Source organism: Phalacrocorax aristotelis, chromosome 22 (assembly GCF_949628215.1).
Source record: "Phalacrocorax aristotelis chromosome 22, bGulAri2.1, whole genome shotgun sequence".
NCBI classification, from domain to species: domain Eukaryota; kingdom Metazoa; phylum Chordata; class Aves; order Suliformes; family Phalacrocoracidae; genus Phalacrocorax; species Phalacrocorax aristotelis.
Window position 1 is genome coordinate 2,219,523 of NC_134297.1, and position 14,583 is coordinate 2,234,105.

General features: G+C 42.5%; 1 protein-coding gene across 2 annotated transcripts in view; it reads right to left on the reverse strand.

The window, feature by feature from the left end:
* Positions 1-14,583, reverse strand: part of LOC142067580 (succinate dehydrogenase [ubiquinone] cytochrome b small subunit, mitochondrial-like) — a 54,611-nt gene that overhangs the window by 726 nt on the left and 39,302 nt on the right. For both annotated transcript variants that reach the window (XM_075116350.1, XM_075116351.1), the window contains 10 exons: positions 12,828-13,032; positions 11,533-11,744; positions 9,936-10,051; positions 7,882-7,984; positions 6,557-6,685; positions 6,254-6,414; positions 5,527-5,694; positions 2,360-2,497; positions 1,477-1,659; positions 344-454 (listed from right to left, as the gene is read on the reverse strand). In XM_075116350.1, coding sequence (XP_074972451.1) covers positions 344-454; positions 1,477-1,659; positions 2,360-2,497; positions 5,527-5,694; positions 6,254-6,414; positions 6,557-6,685; positions 7,882-7,984; positions 9,936-10,051; positions 11,533-11,744; positions 12,828-13,032 — 1,526 coding nt within the window. The remainder of the gene's footprint in view (positions 1-343; positions 455-1,476; positions 1,660-2,359; positions 2,498-5,526; positions 5,695-6,253; positions 6,415-6,556; positions 6,686-7,881; positions 7,985-9,935; positions 10,052-11,532; positions 11,745-12,827; positions 13,033-14,583) is intronic.

Below are 14,583 nucleotides of genomic sequence, written 5' to 3' on the forward strand. Positions count from 1 at the left end.
CCCAGCCTGAGCTTCATTCTACTGACCAACCCACTACATCTGTTGCCCACAAGGGAGCCCAAACATACAATCAGGCCATACGGTCAGGTACAACAAGACCACACAGACTAAGCCTGTAAGACAGGTGGCCAGGTGCGCTGATAGTTACAGGTGCCACTCAAGAAACACTGACGTTCCACGGTACACTCCGACTTGAAGTTTACTTGGCTGTGCTTGGCAGTTGCAGAGACACACACCTAGAGGGGCACGGTGCTAGAACTATCTGCCAGAGAGTCTCACACTCATTTTTCTGGTTTAGAAAGTAATACTATGTGACTTTGATGAACTGGTAGCAATAAGTTACCTCAGTCAGGGAGACCACAACAGACAAGATGACTCCACTGTCTTCTGTCATGGCATTAGGCACTGGCACAAACACAGGCTCTGATGGGTAGGATCCATCCTCCTGCCAAATCTAGCAAGCACAGTAACATATGGACGTGTTTCATTTCATTAATACTTGTCACTATATTTAGCAGAGTTGCAAGTTGGAATGCTCCCTGCAAAGATACCTAGGCATACTCTGTGCTCCAAGAAACCTACAGTTCAATGTTTTAATTCATTCTTTTTATTCCAGTAGCATGATGGTGCCAGCATTGTGACAGCATGACCATTGTGCCAGGCATCATGTGAAGAGGGAGTGAAAAGGATTCCTGTTATTCATTTCATCCAACAATTCGCACTGGCACAGGTATAAGCTACAAGCTCAGAAAACACCACCATCCTAGCCAGCACAGCCACCTTCACACCACCCTAGTGCAGACCATGTTGTGCCCTGCAGGCAATGTAGAGAGAGAGGTGCCATGCCAGCAGAGAGGAGATATATCACAATCACCACCTGATGGCATAGCTGCTGTTCCTATTGGAGGCAGAGCCATAGCATCCCAAAGCTGTGCTAAAGGAGGGCATTCTTACTGCAAAATCAGTATCCAGAGCAGAGCAATTAAAATGGATGTCTCTTTCTGAGGATTCCTAACTCTTTCTAGCCTCCAAGAAAGACTCTGGAGATCATTATTCCCTGCTTAATGGAGACACAGGAAAAATCCCAGCTTGTGTTTGCAGTCAGAAATATCCTAAACCTTGTTTCTTGCCTGAGTCATAAATACTTCGGCCATTTATCTCCACCTGCATATGCTACTTGGGTATTTTCTGTACTGTCTGGTAAGAGATTACTTTTCTTTGACCTGGAAGACACATGCATACTTTATCAAACCCTTTCTGTTCTGTCATCTGTCTAGGAACCTGAATGATATCCTCTTCTGTTCAGTAAGTGTGCCACATTCATAAGGTGCTAGGTGAGAGATGAAATTAGGAACCTCTGACCCATTTGAACAAAGACCCCTGAAGAGTAAAGTGCCTAGTAAATTACATATCTTCAAGGCCAGTTCAGTGGAATGACTCCCATTGCTGAAAAAGGATAATCGCACTTCACCTCACCTTGAAATTCTTGGTCTCCACGTCAACCTTGATCAAGGAATCTCCAACCAAATGCCGAAAACCACATCCATAGAAGTAACGGTACCTCCTACCATTGTACCGAGAGTAGTTGATCTGGGGGAACTCCAAGCCCCCTACCTTTTCAAAGCCCTCAGGGTGGAGGTTTTCATGTGTGCACCAGACCTAAAAGTATGCATTACATGTGTGTCAGTTTAGTTTTGACTAGGCAGAAGACCTGACTGGTCCCACAAACCGACTGCACAACCATCGTGGAGAAGAAATGTTTAAAGATGAGCCTGACATTGTGCTGAGGCAGGTGGAAGCACTAATTCTGTCTCCCATATGCGTTTCACCCAAAGAACTGACTCATATTAGCAGACCTTGGAAATGTCAAGGATCAGTCTAATGTGAAAAACAGGAGCAAGTCCATGTAGTCCTGCACTCCTAGCTCAGAAAATCCCAGGTCCAGCACTCAGCAATCTGATGTACCAAGTACACACAGAGATGACTCCACTCATAGTGGACAACGTGTTCAATGCCATACTGTAGAGCTGTTCAGAGCTGGAAGCAAAGAGCAGTTCTGTACCCAGGTGAAAGCATGGAGGATTTTGTCAATGAAGAAGCTGAAGTTTGGCCAATTATCATAAAGGCTCATAATCCACTTGGGCATTTTTTGTAAGTCACAATCTGTCTTTGCTCTCTCATTTAAGGCAACATGGTAGTCTTTTACTAAAACACTATGTCCCATCTTAGTAACAACCAAACTTTGCTTCCTTGCTTGCTTGGTGGACAAGATCTGAGAAGATAACAGCACAGGATGATAACTATTGCAGGCAATCTCACCACAGCCATAAATGCAGTTATGTCGGTTTTTAATACATACCTTGCCATCTGCATCTTTCACAGCCCTTGCCAATGTATAAGACAGTGGGTTCAGATTCTTCCCCACAGGTGTGTCTGAATTCACATTCAGTGGGAGAACAAAGCGACGAGGGAAAGCTCGGGATATTGAGTCATAAACCTATTACGGAGACAGAAAGTTATTGTGGTGGAGAGAGAAGAGTGGCATTTCAGTCTAAGTGCCCTATTTAGGAACAGTTCAGAAGTTTTAGACATAAGTCCCACCCCTGAAATCATCATCTTCTTTCTATTACATGTTTTACCAAGTTCTGGTAAGGGCTCTGTTTGTTTTATTACTTCACTGTAGAAAACAAAAAGACAGCCAATTAAACGGGTCAGTATTGCTTTCACAGTAATTAAAGCTGAGCTGGGTATGCAAATCACCCAGTTATCCTCTAAACCCAGCACTGGGCCATATGCTGCACTATATTTTATTCAGTTACAACAGACTTACATTGATCTTTTTTACAGCCTATCCACATATGCCCCACTGACTGTGTGACTTAGGCCCTTCCTGCCCAGCCAAGATCGTGAGCTAATACGGGGATTACAGAAAATGGGACCTCCATAGCACTGAGCAAGCAGAAGGGATACCCTTGCTGGAAACCCACCCTCTACCTACCCTCTATTAGTGATTAGTGGCAGTCCCACTTTGGAAGCCTGAGGCTGAAAAAAGCACTGAGAAATCTGCCCATTATTTTAAGTAACATGAACCATGCATGGAAAAAGAACTTTATAAGTATATAAGCTGCACGTGGTTACAAAGCTTCAGAAGAAAAACTGCTTGATTGTAGACTGTCTCAGATCTTTGTGGGATGACAGCACAATACAGACATCAACCATACTGCTTGCTGTTAATCTAGGAGTGTAAATGTTGGCTGTCTGTGAAATTAACAGAAGGAGGGTCTTGTCCAGATGATGACTGGAAATATCTGACTAAATGCTCTACATCAGTCTCTGGAGGAGCTTCCCTCTCCCCCGGATGATAAGGAGAGCAGAAGGAGACTACTGTACGTCAGTTCGGTGCTGGAAGTTAGCCTGCATGATCTTCCTCTTCCGTTCTCAGGTACGCATGGACTTCATGTCTGGAAGTCTAGGGTTATGGTGGATTTACTTGGGGAGCAAATTAGCAGCCCCCCGTAAGGCAGACATTCAGCAGGTTGTGTGAGAGGAATAATTCCACCATTGCCACTAAAGTTCTGTTCAAGCCAAGTTTAGAACCAATAATACTTCAAAATATTAGCCTTCTGAGTAAAATAGGTGGCAAGGACCCTGTTTTGGTGGTTTTCAGTTACTTCAATCTGTAACTCACCACCTCAACATGAAACTTCACTTTAATCATATGTGTTAATCTTGAAACCCTATTTTCAAAGTTTTTATGTTTTATGTAGGCACAGTAAACTCATTGGCTGAGGAACTCTGCCAGAAAAAGTATGGTTTAGTCAGCAAGCAAAAGCACTAAGCATGATTTGGGGAAAACAGACAAATCATGCTCAGGCATGCCTTAGTCTTTAGGTGCAGCATAAATTTAAGATTCTGTTTCGAAATGACTCGCACTCATGCGTGTGTATACAGTTTAATGGCTATGCTACTTGTCAGTTAAAGAATGTGGGTATTGGAAACATATGCCTAACGTTGACATAAGGACACCTTCAGATAGATCAAATTATAGCTCTTTTGTGCTCGGAGAAAGCTAAACAAAAGCTGGTCGTATTAATGCTATGCTATATTTGAATTCATGCTCACTGCATCTTTGAAAAAAAAACAGCAAAAGGAAAGCAGAACAAAATGACCCTATGGGGACACAACTATACACTTTTCAGATCGGAATTGACTTGCTTCTAGACAGCTCAGAACACAGACAGAGGAAGTTCAGATTTGTCTGAACATGTTGTAGAAATGCCTGCCCTTCACCCACAGTATGGTGGGTTTCCAATAAACACATCTGCAGTACAAGAAACTGAAAGCACCCCCACTTTTCCAATGTTTGACCTATGCAAAATAATGCCTCTCACATGGCTTTAAACGGTGCTTTGGACAGAGTTGGACCTAAGTGATTTATGAGTACATGCTGTTGTGAGGTGAATGTGAGGAACAGTGTAGGTGTTTCTGTGATGTTTTTATGGGATTTACATAATAAAGGCTGGTTTTCTGAACTATTGCCTTTAAACAACAGCGTTTCTTTCTCTTTTGCCCTTTAAAAGTCATGCAAAAACTTATTTTTGCATACTTGCTCGGGGGAAAGCTCTTATTACACGGGATATGGAAAATGAGTATCATAAAAACGAGATTTTTTTAAAAAAGTACATTCTGCCAGGCTGACGGAGATGTGTGTCACACACCAGTTTTAAAAGTTTCAAGAAATTTAAAAGGAAAGAAAAATACCAACATATCTATAGATCATAATTTCAGTTTTTCCATATAGTCACGGTTCCCTTCCCCAGTTCACATCCTCTGCCTTGTGGTCCCTATCCTGGTTTCGGCTGCGATAGTTACTTTTCTTTCTAGTAGCTGATATAGTGCTGTTGTTTGGATTTAGTATAAAAATAATGTTGATAACACAGCGCTGTTTTAGTTGTTGCTAAGTAGGGCTTACACTAGTCAAGGACTTTTCCAGCTTCCATGCTCTGCCAGGTGCACAAGAAGATGGGAGGGAGCACAGCTAAGAGAGTGGATTCAAACTGGCCAAAGGGATCTTCCATATCATGTGATGTCATGCTTAGTATATTAACTGGGGGGAGCTGGCTGGGGGGCAGTGATTACAGCTCAGGGACTAGTGGGGTGTCAGTTGGCAGGTGGTGACCCAAGAGGTTTTTCCTGGGTTTCGCTTCTCTCTCTTTTTGTTTTCCTTTAATTACATCATCATCATTACTATTATTGTTATTATTACCTTCTATTTTAATTATTAAACTGTTCTTATCTCGACCCATGAGTTTTCTTACTTTTGTCTTTCCGATTCTCTCCCCCATCCCACTGGAGTGGGGAGAGTAAGTGAGCTGCTGTGTGGTGCTTGGTTGCTGACTGGGGCTAAACCATGACAGTCCCCCATTGTGTTTTCCATTCTACCAACCTGAAACTTGCTTCAGAAAAGTAACTAAACTGACATGGGGCCCCATCAGATCCTATGCAATGCAAATGCAGAGACCTTACCTGATCTAGACCTTCCCCACTCCTCCGCAGATTCTGAAGTTTGTAAGTAGCCAGAGTCGTTCCATCATCCTGGCAGCACAGATCAAGGACCACACAGCCATGATCTTCAAAAGCATTGATTTGATGGAAAGTAGCAAAGGGCTTACTGTACCACTGCCCTGGCAGCACCTATAGTGACCAAAAGAGAGGCTAAATTTCCTCTCTAAAGATCCTGGCCACACCTCAAAGAGTCTTCTCTCTCCTCCCCCATTTCATTCCCCACTCATTCCTTGGTATTTGTCTTGTGCCCTGTGTTTCTAGAGAACAGCTGGTTTAAGCCAGTAAGTAGGCAAAAACAGATGAAGAAAAGCCAAAATGTAAAGCACCCCAGGATAGGCCCCTTGCTGTCATGAGTCCATCCCTATAGCATCATTCCCAGGCTATGAGTGACCTTTTTATACTCCATAGTACTTGGGAAATGCATTTCAATCCCTGTGCTGCAGTCCCCAAACTGCTTATTTCTGCCTGTTCTTTTAGGGCTGGCAAAGAAATGAATCAATAGAGAGGAAAATGCATGAAGTAATCCCGTTTTTAATAAACCTACACCTATGCTTATAAAGCCTATGCTGCAAGAAATTCTGGATTGATTCATACAGCTATCTTTAGTTGCTACCCAGCATTCTTCTCTTGCTATCTAAGTTTCCAGCTACAGCTGCACAGCTCCTGGAAAGGCCAAGGATCCGCCTACCTCCCCAGTGTGCTTATTCACCACATGAAAGCAAGTATTGTACTGAGGCTCCCAGCTTATCCCTTCAGAAATGGCTTTCCCACGGAGCTTGGAAGTGATAATCTGCAACAGATTCAGCTTGATGGGTTGCTCAATGAAAATTATGTAGTTTTCACTCATTCCTGAAAAGAGGAGGAAGGAGTTATCATCCGAGGATCAAGCAAATGAGACAACAAAACATCTCGGGGGCAGAAGGCAGTGAACAGCCCTTTCTGCCTTACAGTAGGCTAAATTCACAGAGTTTGAGACAGAAAGTATTCTTACCAAAGCTGTGGTAGTAGGAGGGTTTCATCTTATCCATTGGAGCAATGGAACACAGCACTTTCGCTCCCTCTAACGTGTCACTACAGTTTGACTTTTGTGGAGGGACCTGAATGATATTATACCTAGACCCTGGAAAGGAGAAAGGGTGTTCAACACCACGAAGATGTGAGACTGTCCACATTCATGAAACCAAAGTCAGGCTCTGTTCCTTTCTGTTTCCCTAGAGTAGTAGGAACTATGGTCATAGCTAAATGGAGCAGAAAACAAAAAGCCAGTTATCAAGTCAATAAAACAATCAACAGAGGATTGCCTAGCAAAAAAAAAGAAGCTTGAAAGGAAGTAGGAGGATCTTCTCGGTCTGGTAGACTGCCATTTAATTTTACTATCTGCAATGCATTCCTTATGTTAACTTAGAGTATCCTACAATAACAGGATCAGGAAGAAAACCAAATTCATAGCTTGTATATCAAAGGAAGTGAAAACTTTGAGCCTTAGTGGTGACTGATGCTCATTTAATAAAACTGAAAATCAGAAAAGAATGTCACATTTGAATAAAAATCTGCAGTTTGGTCTCTCCAGCTGAAAACAGCATGTGCTGCAAAGCTAGATATTGTTAAAGCCAAAAGGAAATGAAAACAGCAAGAACAAAAAATTATCAAAACTGGATGACTGTTCAGTGAACTGGAACCAGCCTGAGGTATCATAATAAAGAGCAGAGGCTGTTTTCACAGGCATCAGGAACCTGAAAAAGAAGGCTTTCATGTAACTAACAGTGAAGGCAAGCTCTGAGCAGCCATGTTAATGTAACTACATCCCAACTAGATGCAATGCTTATAGTTTTCGGAAGAATATCCCATAAAATTCAGCTTTGCTGTAAGGTAGCCAGGTCACTGTAATAAATTCCACCATCTCTCCTATATAAAAGCTTACGGTCCTTATCAAACGCAAATTATTCTAAGTGGAAAATGTGTGGCTAATTGTCAAAATTCTTCAGATGAGACTTCAACACTGGATGGCACTTGAAAAATTATTCTCCTGTTTTCCATCAAAGCTTGGGAGAGGAAGAGTGGAATCTGTAGGATATTCACAGGCCAAAGACAGAAACACTTGAAACTAATTGCTGAGAGAAGCCATTTTTATGGGACAGACTGACACCCTGAAATAAGAACTAATCTAGTTTGCCATCATTTTGACACAAAGAGAAACAGCAATTGCAAGATCTCTTTAGACACTGAAGTTTCTTCAACAATTGCTCCTTGAAGCAGCAGCAAGAAGCAGCCTGTACACCCTGGCCACAAGCTAGGCCTGTTCATGGCCAGTCTTACCGTGTTTCCCATAGGAATTGCCCATGTTGTATGCTGTCCCATCAGACTCATAATGAGGATGAGCAGTGGCCCCATTCACTGCAACAAATTTGCTCCAGTCTACCTGCAAATGCCAAAGATTTTCAGTCAGTATAGAAGTTTCCCATTGCTTTGTAGCAAGGCACAGCCTTTCTAAATGCTGGTTTTGTGAAAGTCTGAGGAAGAATAACTTCATGATTTTGGCCCTACAGTGGGATCTGGGCTTAAGCCTTCATTTTGCTGGCAATCTTCCCGAAATCCTTGAAAATTAACAATGTTTCTCTCTGTGTTAGTCCTACCAGTAAAATGGGACTAATAACACTAGCCATTTCTCTGGCTGAGACTATGGCTGATCACGGAGACATGAACATTACTAACGGCAGGAAGTGCTGACACAGTGGGAGTATTGCCCATATAAGCATTTTAGCTAGGATCCCGTGTAATAAACACAGACAGACATGCATGAATAAACAGTAACTGCTCCAAAAAAATCTCCAAGTTTTTTGAAAGTACCCATAGCTAATTAACAGTCAGTATTTATTTTTCTCACAGAGAAAACAGTTTGACTTCACTGCCTACAGCTAGAATGAACAGTTAGGGCAAAGGTGCAATTGTGAGTACTGCTAACATGTATTCCTAGTTCCTGGGTTAGGGTGTAGTTTGGGATCAGGTAGTGGATAGGATGTGTTGGGAAGAAAGTCTGAAGGAAAAAGCTGGAGGAAGAATCAATCCATGCATTGAAGCATGATATGCTTCTTTTCCAAAAGTTTAAAAAATGGCTTTCAGGTATCCAACCTGAGACCCTTTGGAGGGCTCCAGTAGAAAAAGAGTACCATGCCACCGGCAGCTTAGAAAACCATGTCCTTTCAAGGCATCTCAAATCGGAGAGTTTGAATGTGAAATCGTCCCTTCCATTTCTTCACTTAGCCAAAAAAATACCAGTCTGCATCTAAAAAGCAGGTTAAGGGGATTTTTTTTAAATGCAAGATGGCTCAACAGAGCTGAACATTCAAACTAAAAATACACATACATCTTTTCATCACTGCATTATGGTTTACAAAACAGATAAAATAGCAAATCGTCAAACTCTCCATTTCAATATGCAAGCAGCACGCTATACTTCATAAATAGAGTTTCTTCATGACTCACGACTGATCCTGTAGAGCTGAAGGGACTCCTGGAACGGCTCCCTTGAGAACTGAGGGTGTGCTGAGCCTGGTACTTTGTGGTATTAAATAGTCTGTGGCAATATACAGGCACAGTAGTTAATACTGACTCAGGACTGGCAGAATCCTTCCTCAGTCCTTCTCACAGTTGTCCAGCCCAGCAAATACCCAATCCCCTCTAAGGGTGCAGGCAGGGGGACATACAGCTTATGCTGTCATTTCATAAGTCATATTCTTCCCTCAAATACAGCCACACTCCTGTGAGATTATGTACAGGACCTATGGGAAGACTTCTACTCTGACTTTTTGTTCATTTGCTAGCATTGGAAAAAATAAAGTGGCACCTGAACTTCGACTTGACTTCACCACCCATTTGCACCAGAGGTTTTAGTCAAGACTTTGAAAGGCCATTTTGGGGTGTTTAAAGCTGGGGGTGTAAGAAGGAGATAAAGGGAACAGATAAGAACAATGAAGAGACAGGGCAAGAATACAGATCTGAGATCAGTGATGTTAACTTCTTCCTGTATGCACTTTTATTCTTCACACACTAGTAGGTACAGACAAGTCCAGACAAGTAGTGAGTGCACTGGAAGAATGCCAGCTGTACCCAAACGGAAGTGAGTCTACATCTGTCTCTCCCCTTGCTTGCTACAGTGGGCAGTGGCTAAATCTTCACTCATGGGAGCTGCCTTATTGCTAAACAGAGTTTTCAGGGACTCGAGCGCACCATGAAGAGATGCTTGTGGCTATGGCCCAGAGCTGCACTGATCATTTCTTTTGGAATCCGGGTTCCACCTTTCTGCTCTTAGAAACAGTGAGGAGTGATTCTCCTGTACCATAAGATAACCCCCTTATCCCATCAGCCCACACCTTTTCCTTTGTTTCAAGTGTTTCTGGGTCCACTTTGTACATGAAGGTGTTCTCATTGCTGACATAATAGTCTCCTTTATACACAACGTAGTTCACGCTGGCATTGTCACTTGTCTCTGAAACGAAATCCCAGAGTTGTATATAGCTCTGTTTAAGCTCACATCACATTATAGCAACTTAGACATGTTTAAACAAATAAACCCATTTGCAATGACACTAATCCCTCTGTGACTGAGTAGAAATATCTCACTAATCTATAAAGGTACTCAGGGAACTCTGCACAGGTGTGCTCAGGATAAAAGGACAAGGAAAAACACTGCAGTGAAGCCAAGATAATCTTCATACTTCCATATGCCCTTTGTTCCTGACCTCTTATTTAATCGTACCCTTCTCCCTTTCTCCCCTAGGCAAAGTCCTCTCCTCTGACAGCCATATGAAGCGCGCTATGTTTGATTTGCAGCCTTGGAAAAAAAAAAGAGGCAAGACTTGAAGCCACAACTTGGGCTGAGGGGAGGGCAGGGATGCTATTTGTGTGACAGGGCTTGGACAGGGAAGGCTGCTTCTTCCCTGTTCTCTTTCTCTGTAAAGCTGAGTCAGGGAGATGCCTTTTGAGAGCTACACGTGCACAGCAGCCAGAGCTGTTCTTGCTGCTCCTAGAGGAGCTGAGACTCACTAGCCAGGTGGCTGAGAAGAGCTGAGGAAAAAGCTATTCCCTCAACGGAACATTGTGTGCATGGTGAACACAGAGCCTGAAGTTGGTACAGGAAAAGCCTGGAGAACAGGCCTTCTTGTAGTGAGGAATAGCCTACATGTGTGGAAGAAGTCAAATAGGCAAGGGTGTGCAGGAACAACCTGCTGGAGCTTGGAAAAGATCAGCGGTGTAAATGGTTCTGAAATGTATTGAGAGAGCTGGGGTGGGTGGGGAGTTGGGGAGCAGGCTAATGAGTGAAGGTATAAGCACCTTTGAACAGAACAGAAGATGGCAGGACAGGACCCATCTCCTCAGGGAAGATAAGCAGAAGATGGTCACACACATGAGCAACAAGTTGCGAACTCTAGGTCTCTTCTGGTTTTAGTGGAAAGTACTTTGCTTGCCTATTTCTTTCCTGACATACAAAGAATCCTATAGGTAATGGTACTTCCATTCCTGTGCAATACCGTCTCTCACCCTACTCATATCATCTCCTGCACCTTAGTACAGGAAGGGAAGGATTAGCCCACTTACCCTACAAGCTTAGCAAGGCAAGGTGTTTAAAGGGCAAAGCTGTGTCTCAGGTAGAATGGCAGACTGTAATGCTCATTATCAGGACTGCACAGGGTGTTCTTCAGGGAAAGATTTCTGCTGGAAATCTATAACAAACTCTGGAATCTAGTGAGCTGAAGTGGCACCGAAACATTAAGCTGAATGTGCCTCTCCCAACTAAGTCTGACACCAACTTGCATTTTTGTTGTGGTTTTTGTTCCAAGGGGTCATCTTCTAAGAAAAACATGGGCTCCAAATAGGCCTGCCAGACTTCCTTACATCTCCCTTTAAACCTAACTACAAGTTCCCCAAGAAAATCTCAGAACATTTGTTATTTCTTAGAAACCCTCTTACGTGGCATCTCAAAGCGTGACATGAAGCGCCCGAAGACACTCTTGCATGGGTCTGGCATTGCCAACGTCCCAAATTCTGAGACCACGATGCGGTTGTGCTGGCTGTTGGTCAGGTAGGAGCTGCTCTGCAGAAACTTGCTACGGTATGTCACTGTGCCATTCTCCAAATGGAACTGATGCAACAGGGCCATTCCATCAAACCAATGGTTAAATCTTCAAGAAGAGATAAATAAGAGAACAAGAGTTGGGCACTATATGATGTTCTCCTATACTGTTTCCTCTTGCCTTTAGGTTTATTATTGTTTGTATAAAGGTAATGCCCAGATCCCATGAATACTTAAACACACATAGCTTCTGAGGAGTCTGGGAAAACATTTGAATTGAGTGAAACAAATCAGGTGCAATTGCAGCTGTGGGATCTGAAGTCAAACGCCGACTTTCAGTGAGATTTGGGTTCCCTGTCTTACTTTTGAAAGTGGACCTCAGGGACTTCTGAAAATGCTATATATAAGCTTTTGGGGGAAATAATCTATACTGGTAAACCAATCAGTCTGCAGACCTGCATAGGGAATAGAAATTGTGCTTTACTATGCAACAAGAATAGGAATTATTACTGAAAGCCCAACTGCACAATAAGGACCCTTTAGCTCTCAGCTGTTTGCACAATGATATTCTTTCTGAAATGAGAAATCTCTGAGAAATTTTGAGAAAACATTATGGTCTACCTCTGGAAATATAAGATGATCCCCTTTGGCCAATTGCTGCCATCAGCTTTGTTAGAGGAAGAGCTAGGTTTGTCGCTAGCTAGAATGGCAGATTCCAAGCCAAAGGCAGTAGTTGTCTTCTTGAAATATTTTAATATGTTATTTTTAAAATGAGAGGGATTGGCTTCTAAAGCAACTCACATAATTTAGTGCAATCAACTTTATAAATTCTGCCCCAGATTTCAAGTGCTCATGGGATGGACTTTTGTTAATAACAAAGGGCTAGGGCCATGGATGTTTTAATACCCGGCTCTGTTCCCTCATTATATATTGAGAGAAGGTCACAGTCTCTCCATGACTCAGCTTCTCCAACCTTAAAAAGTTAACAATGCTCCTATTTTCAGAGAGCCCACTGGGAGTTTCCAGATGAGGTAGCAACTGTTCTTAAAAGAATGAAAACATATGCATTTCTTCCTTGCCTTACTTAAAAAGAAACTACAAGGAGCTCCAAACAGTGGTGAGATATCTGGGTTTAGGTTTAGGCAGAGCTCAGGCCAGAATCATTTAACAAACTCAGCAAACCTGGACTTACTTGTCCTCGCCAAACTCAAACTTCCCAGGACCGTTCCTCAGAAGACTGCCATTAATCCACTTAGGAATAAGTCCTTTGATCTTCGCTGGGATGGGCTGAGGGGTCTCCTCTACTGTCTGCATTAAGAGCGAGATGCATTGCAAACCCTTGGGGCTCTGGCATGTGATTTGCTCTTCTGATGGGCTGGGTAGGGAATTTTTTAAACCTGCCAAGAAAGCCGTGAGAACAAAAAGCAGGTAACTAAGATTTTCACTTGAATAAACAGACAATTGCTAGAGTTTGAGTTTTGATGTCTAGGAGAATAGCACTCAGCATTCTACAAGCAGCCAAGCTGTAATGGATATTCATACTAAAACTGTGTTCCCATAACATCCCACACATCCACAGGGACCTGAAAATCCAGTGGATTTAACTCTACTGTAGTTAATCCATTAGAGACACCAGTTCTGCAGTCCAAAGGAGGTAATAAAATATATGATGATAGGAAAGAAAAGAACTTTTAATTACAGAAGCTTATAGTTGGAATTTATTTCAATAAGTAACTAAGAGCAAGCGACATATGGATATTTATCATAAGAGTCTGTGAGGTTGCAAAAATAAATCTGTTCCAAGTTAGGATGATACACAGAGTAATGTTGAGGAGAAGCCCTAAAAATAATCTCCCAGTGGTTTCTGACAAGCAGTCTGCTGAAGTAAGTAATGGAAAGAAGCTAGTCTGACTGTTGCAGACCAAAGCTACAAGCAGAAAGATGTAATTAGGTACCTTGCAAAGCAGTGCATGGTGCCTCTATACAATAATGTTTCCGAAAGCAAGGCAGAGCAGGGCACACCTCAGATAGAAGAACTGCGTTCTAAAACACCCTCGAACTCCACCTTTGGTATCACAATCATGGGTGAGTTAAAGAGACAGAAGAGAGTGTACATACTGTGACATTTTCCCATGATTTGTAATCTAATCAGTCATCACCCGAGGTGTTTCCAAACATAAAGCAGAGCACAGAACAACAACACAGAACACATCAAAAAGAGACCGTGGTACTCAAGCAGTATATGCTGCTGACTTTTTTACTTCTGCTGCATTTGAAGTCTTTCTAAGGTCCTTCTACTGTTCAGTCACTAGTGTGTGGCCTTTAATCTTTATAGCCATATTCATTATTGATTCTTCTGTAGACCCAGATTTTCTTCCTTTTTGTTTGCAAAGTAGAAAAGTTTTTCATAAAGCCCTTGACTGCAAAAGCTTTTGCAGTAAAGCATACATGGGAAAGAAAAATCAATACAGCATAGAGCTAGCTGAAGACAGAGGACAGGGACAAGCACTGTCCATGCTTTGAGGTTTGGAGCATTGCAATTAAAGATACAGTTCATTTCAACTCCATGCTATCAGATCAGATGCCAGGATGGCTGTGTATGGCCTCTAGCATGCACTATGGCATCACAACCCTCGCTGTGCTTACGCTCACTGCTGCTTAAGGATGAATTCACCAGCACACAGCGACATACAATTTAACAAGCAATATCCAGGTCAAACGTGGTCAGTGCTGCCTCAGACACTTCTGGCTAGGACTTAATCTGAGCTGGGTTTAAACAAGGGTTTTTGAAACAGTGTTGAAAAATCGTGCTATAAGGTTGCTCACAGTACGAAGCAGCATTTCACAGTGAAGAAATTTTATGCCACCGATATTCCTTTTAACTTGAATAGTGAGCCAAAATTCAGGATCTCCCAGCTTGGGAGTTTAGGGGAGGGGATGTATTGTGG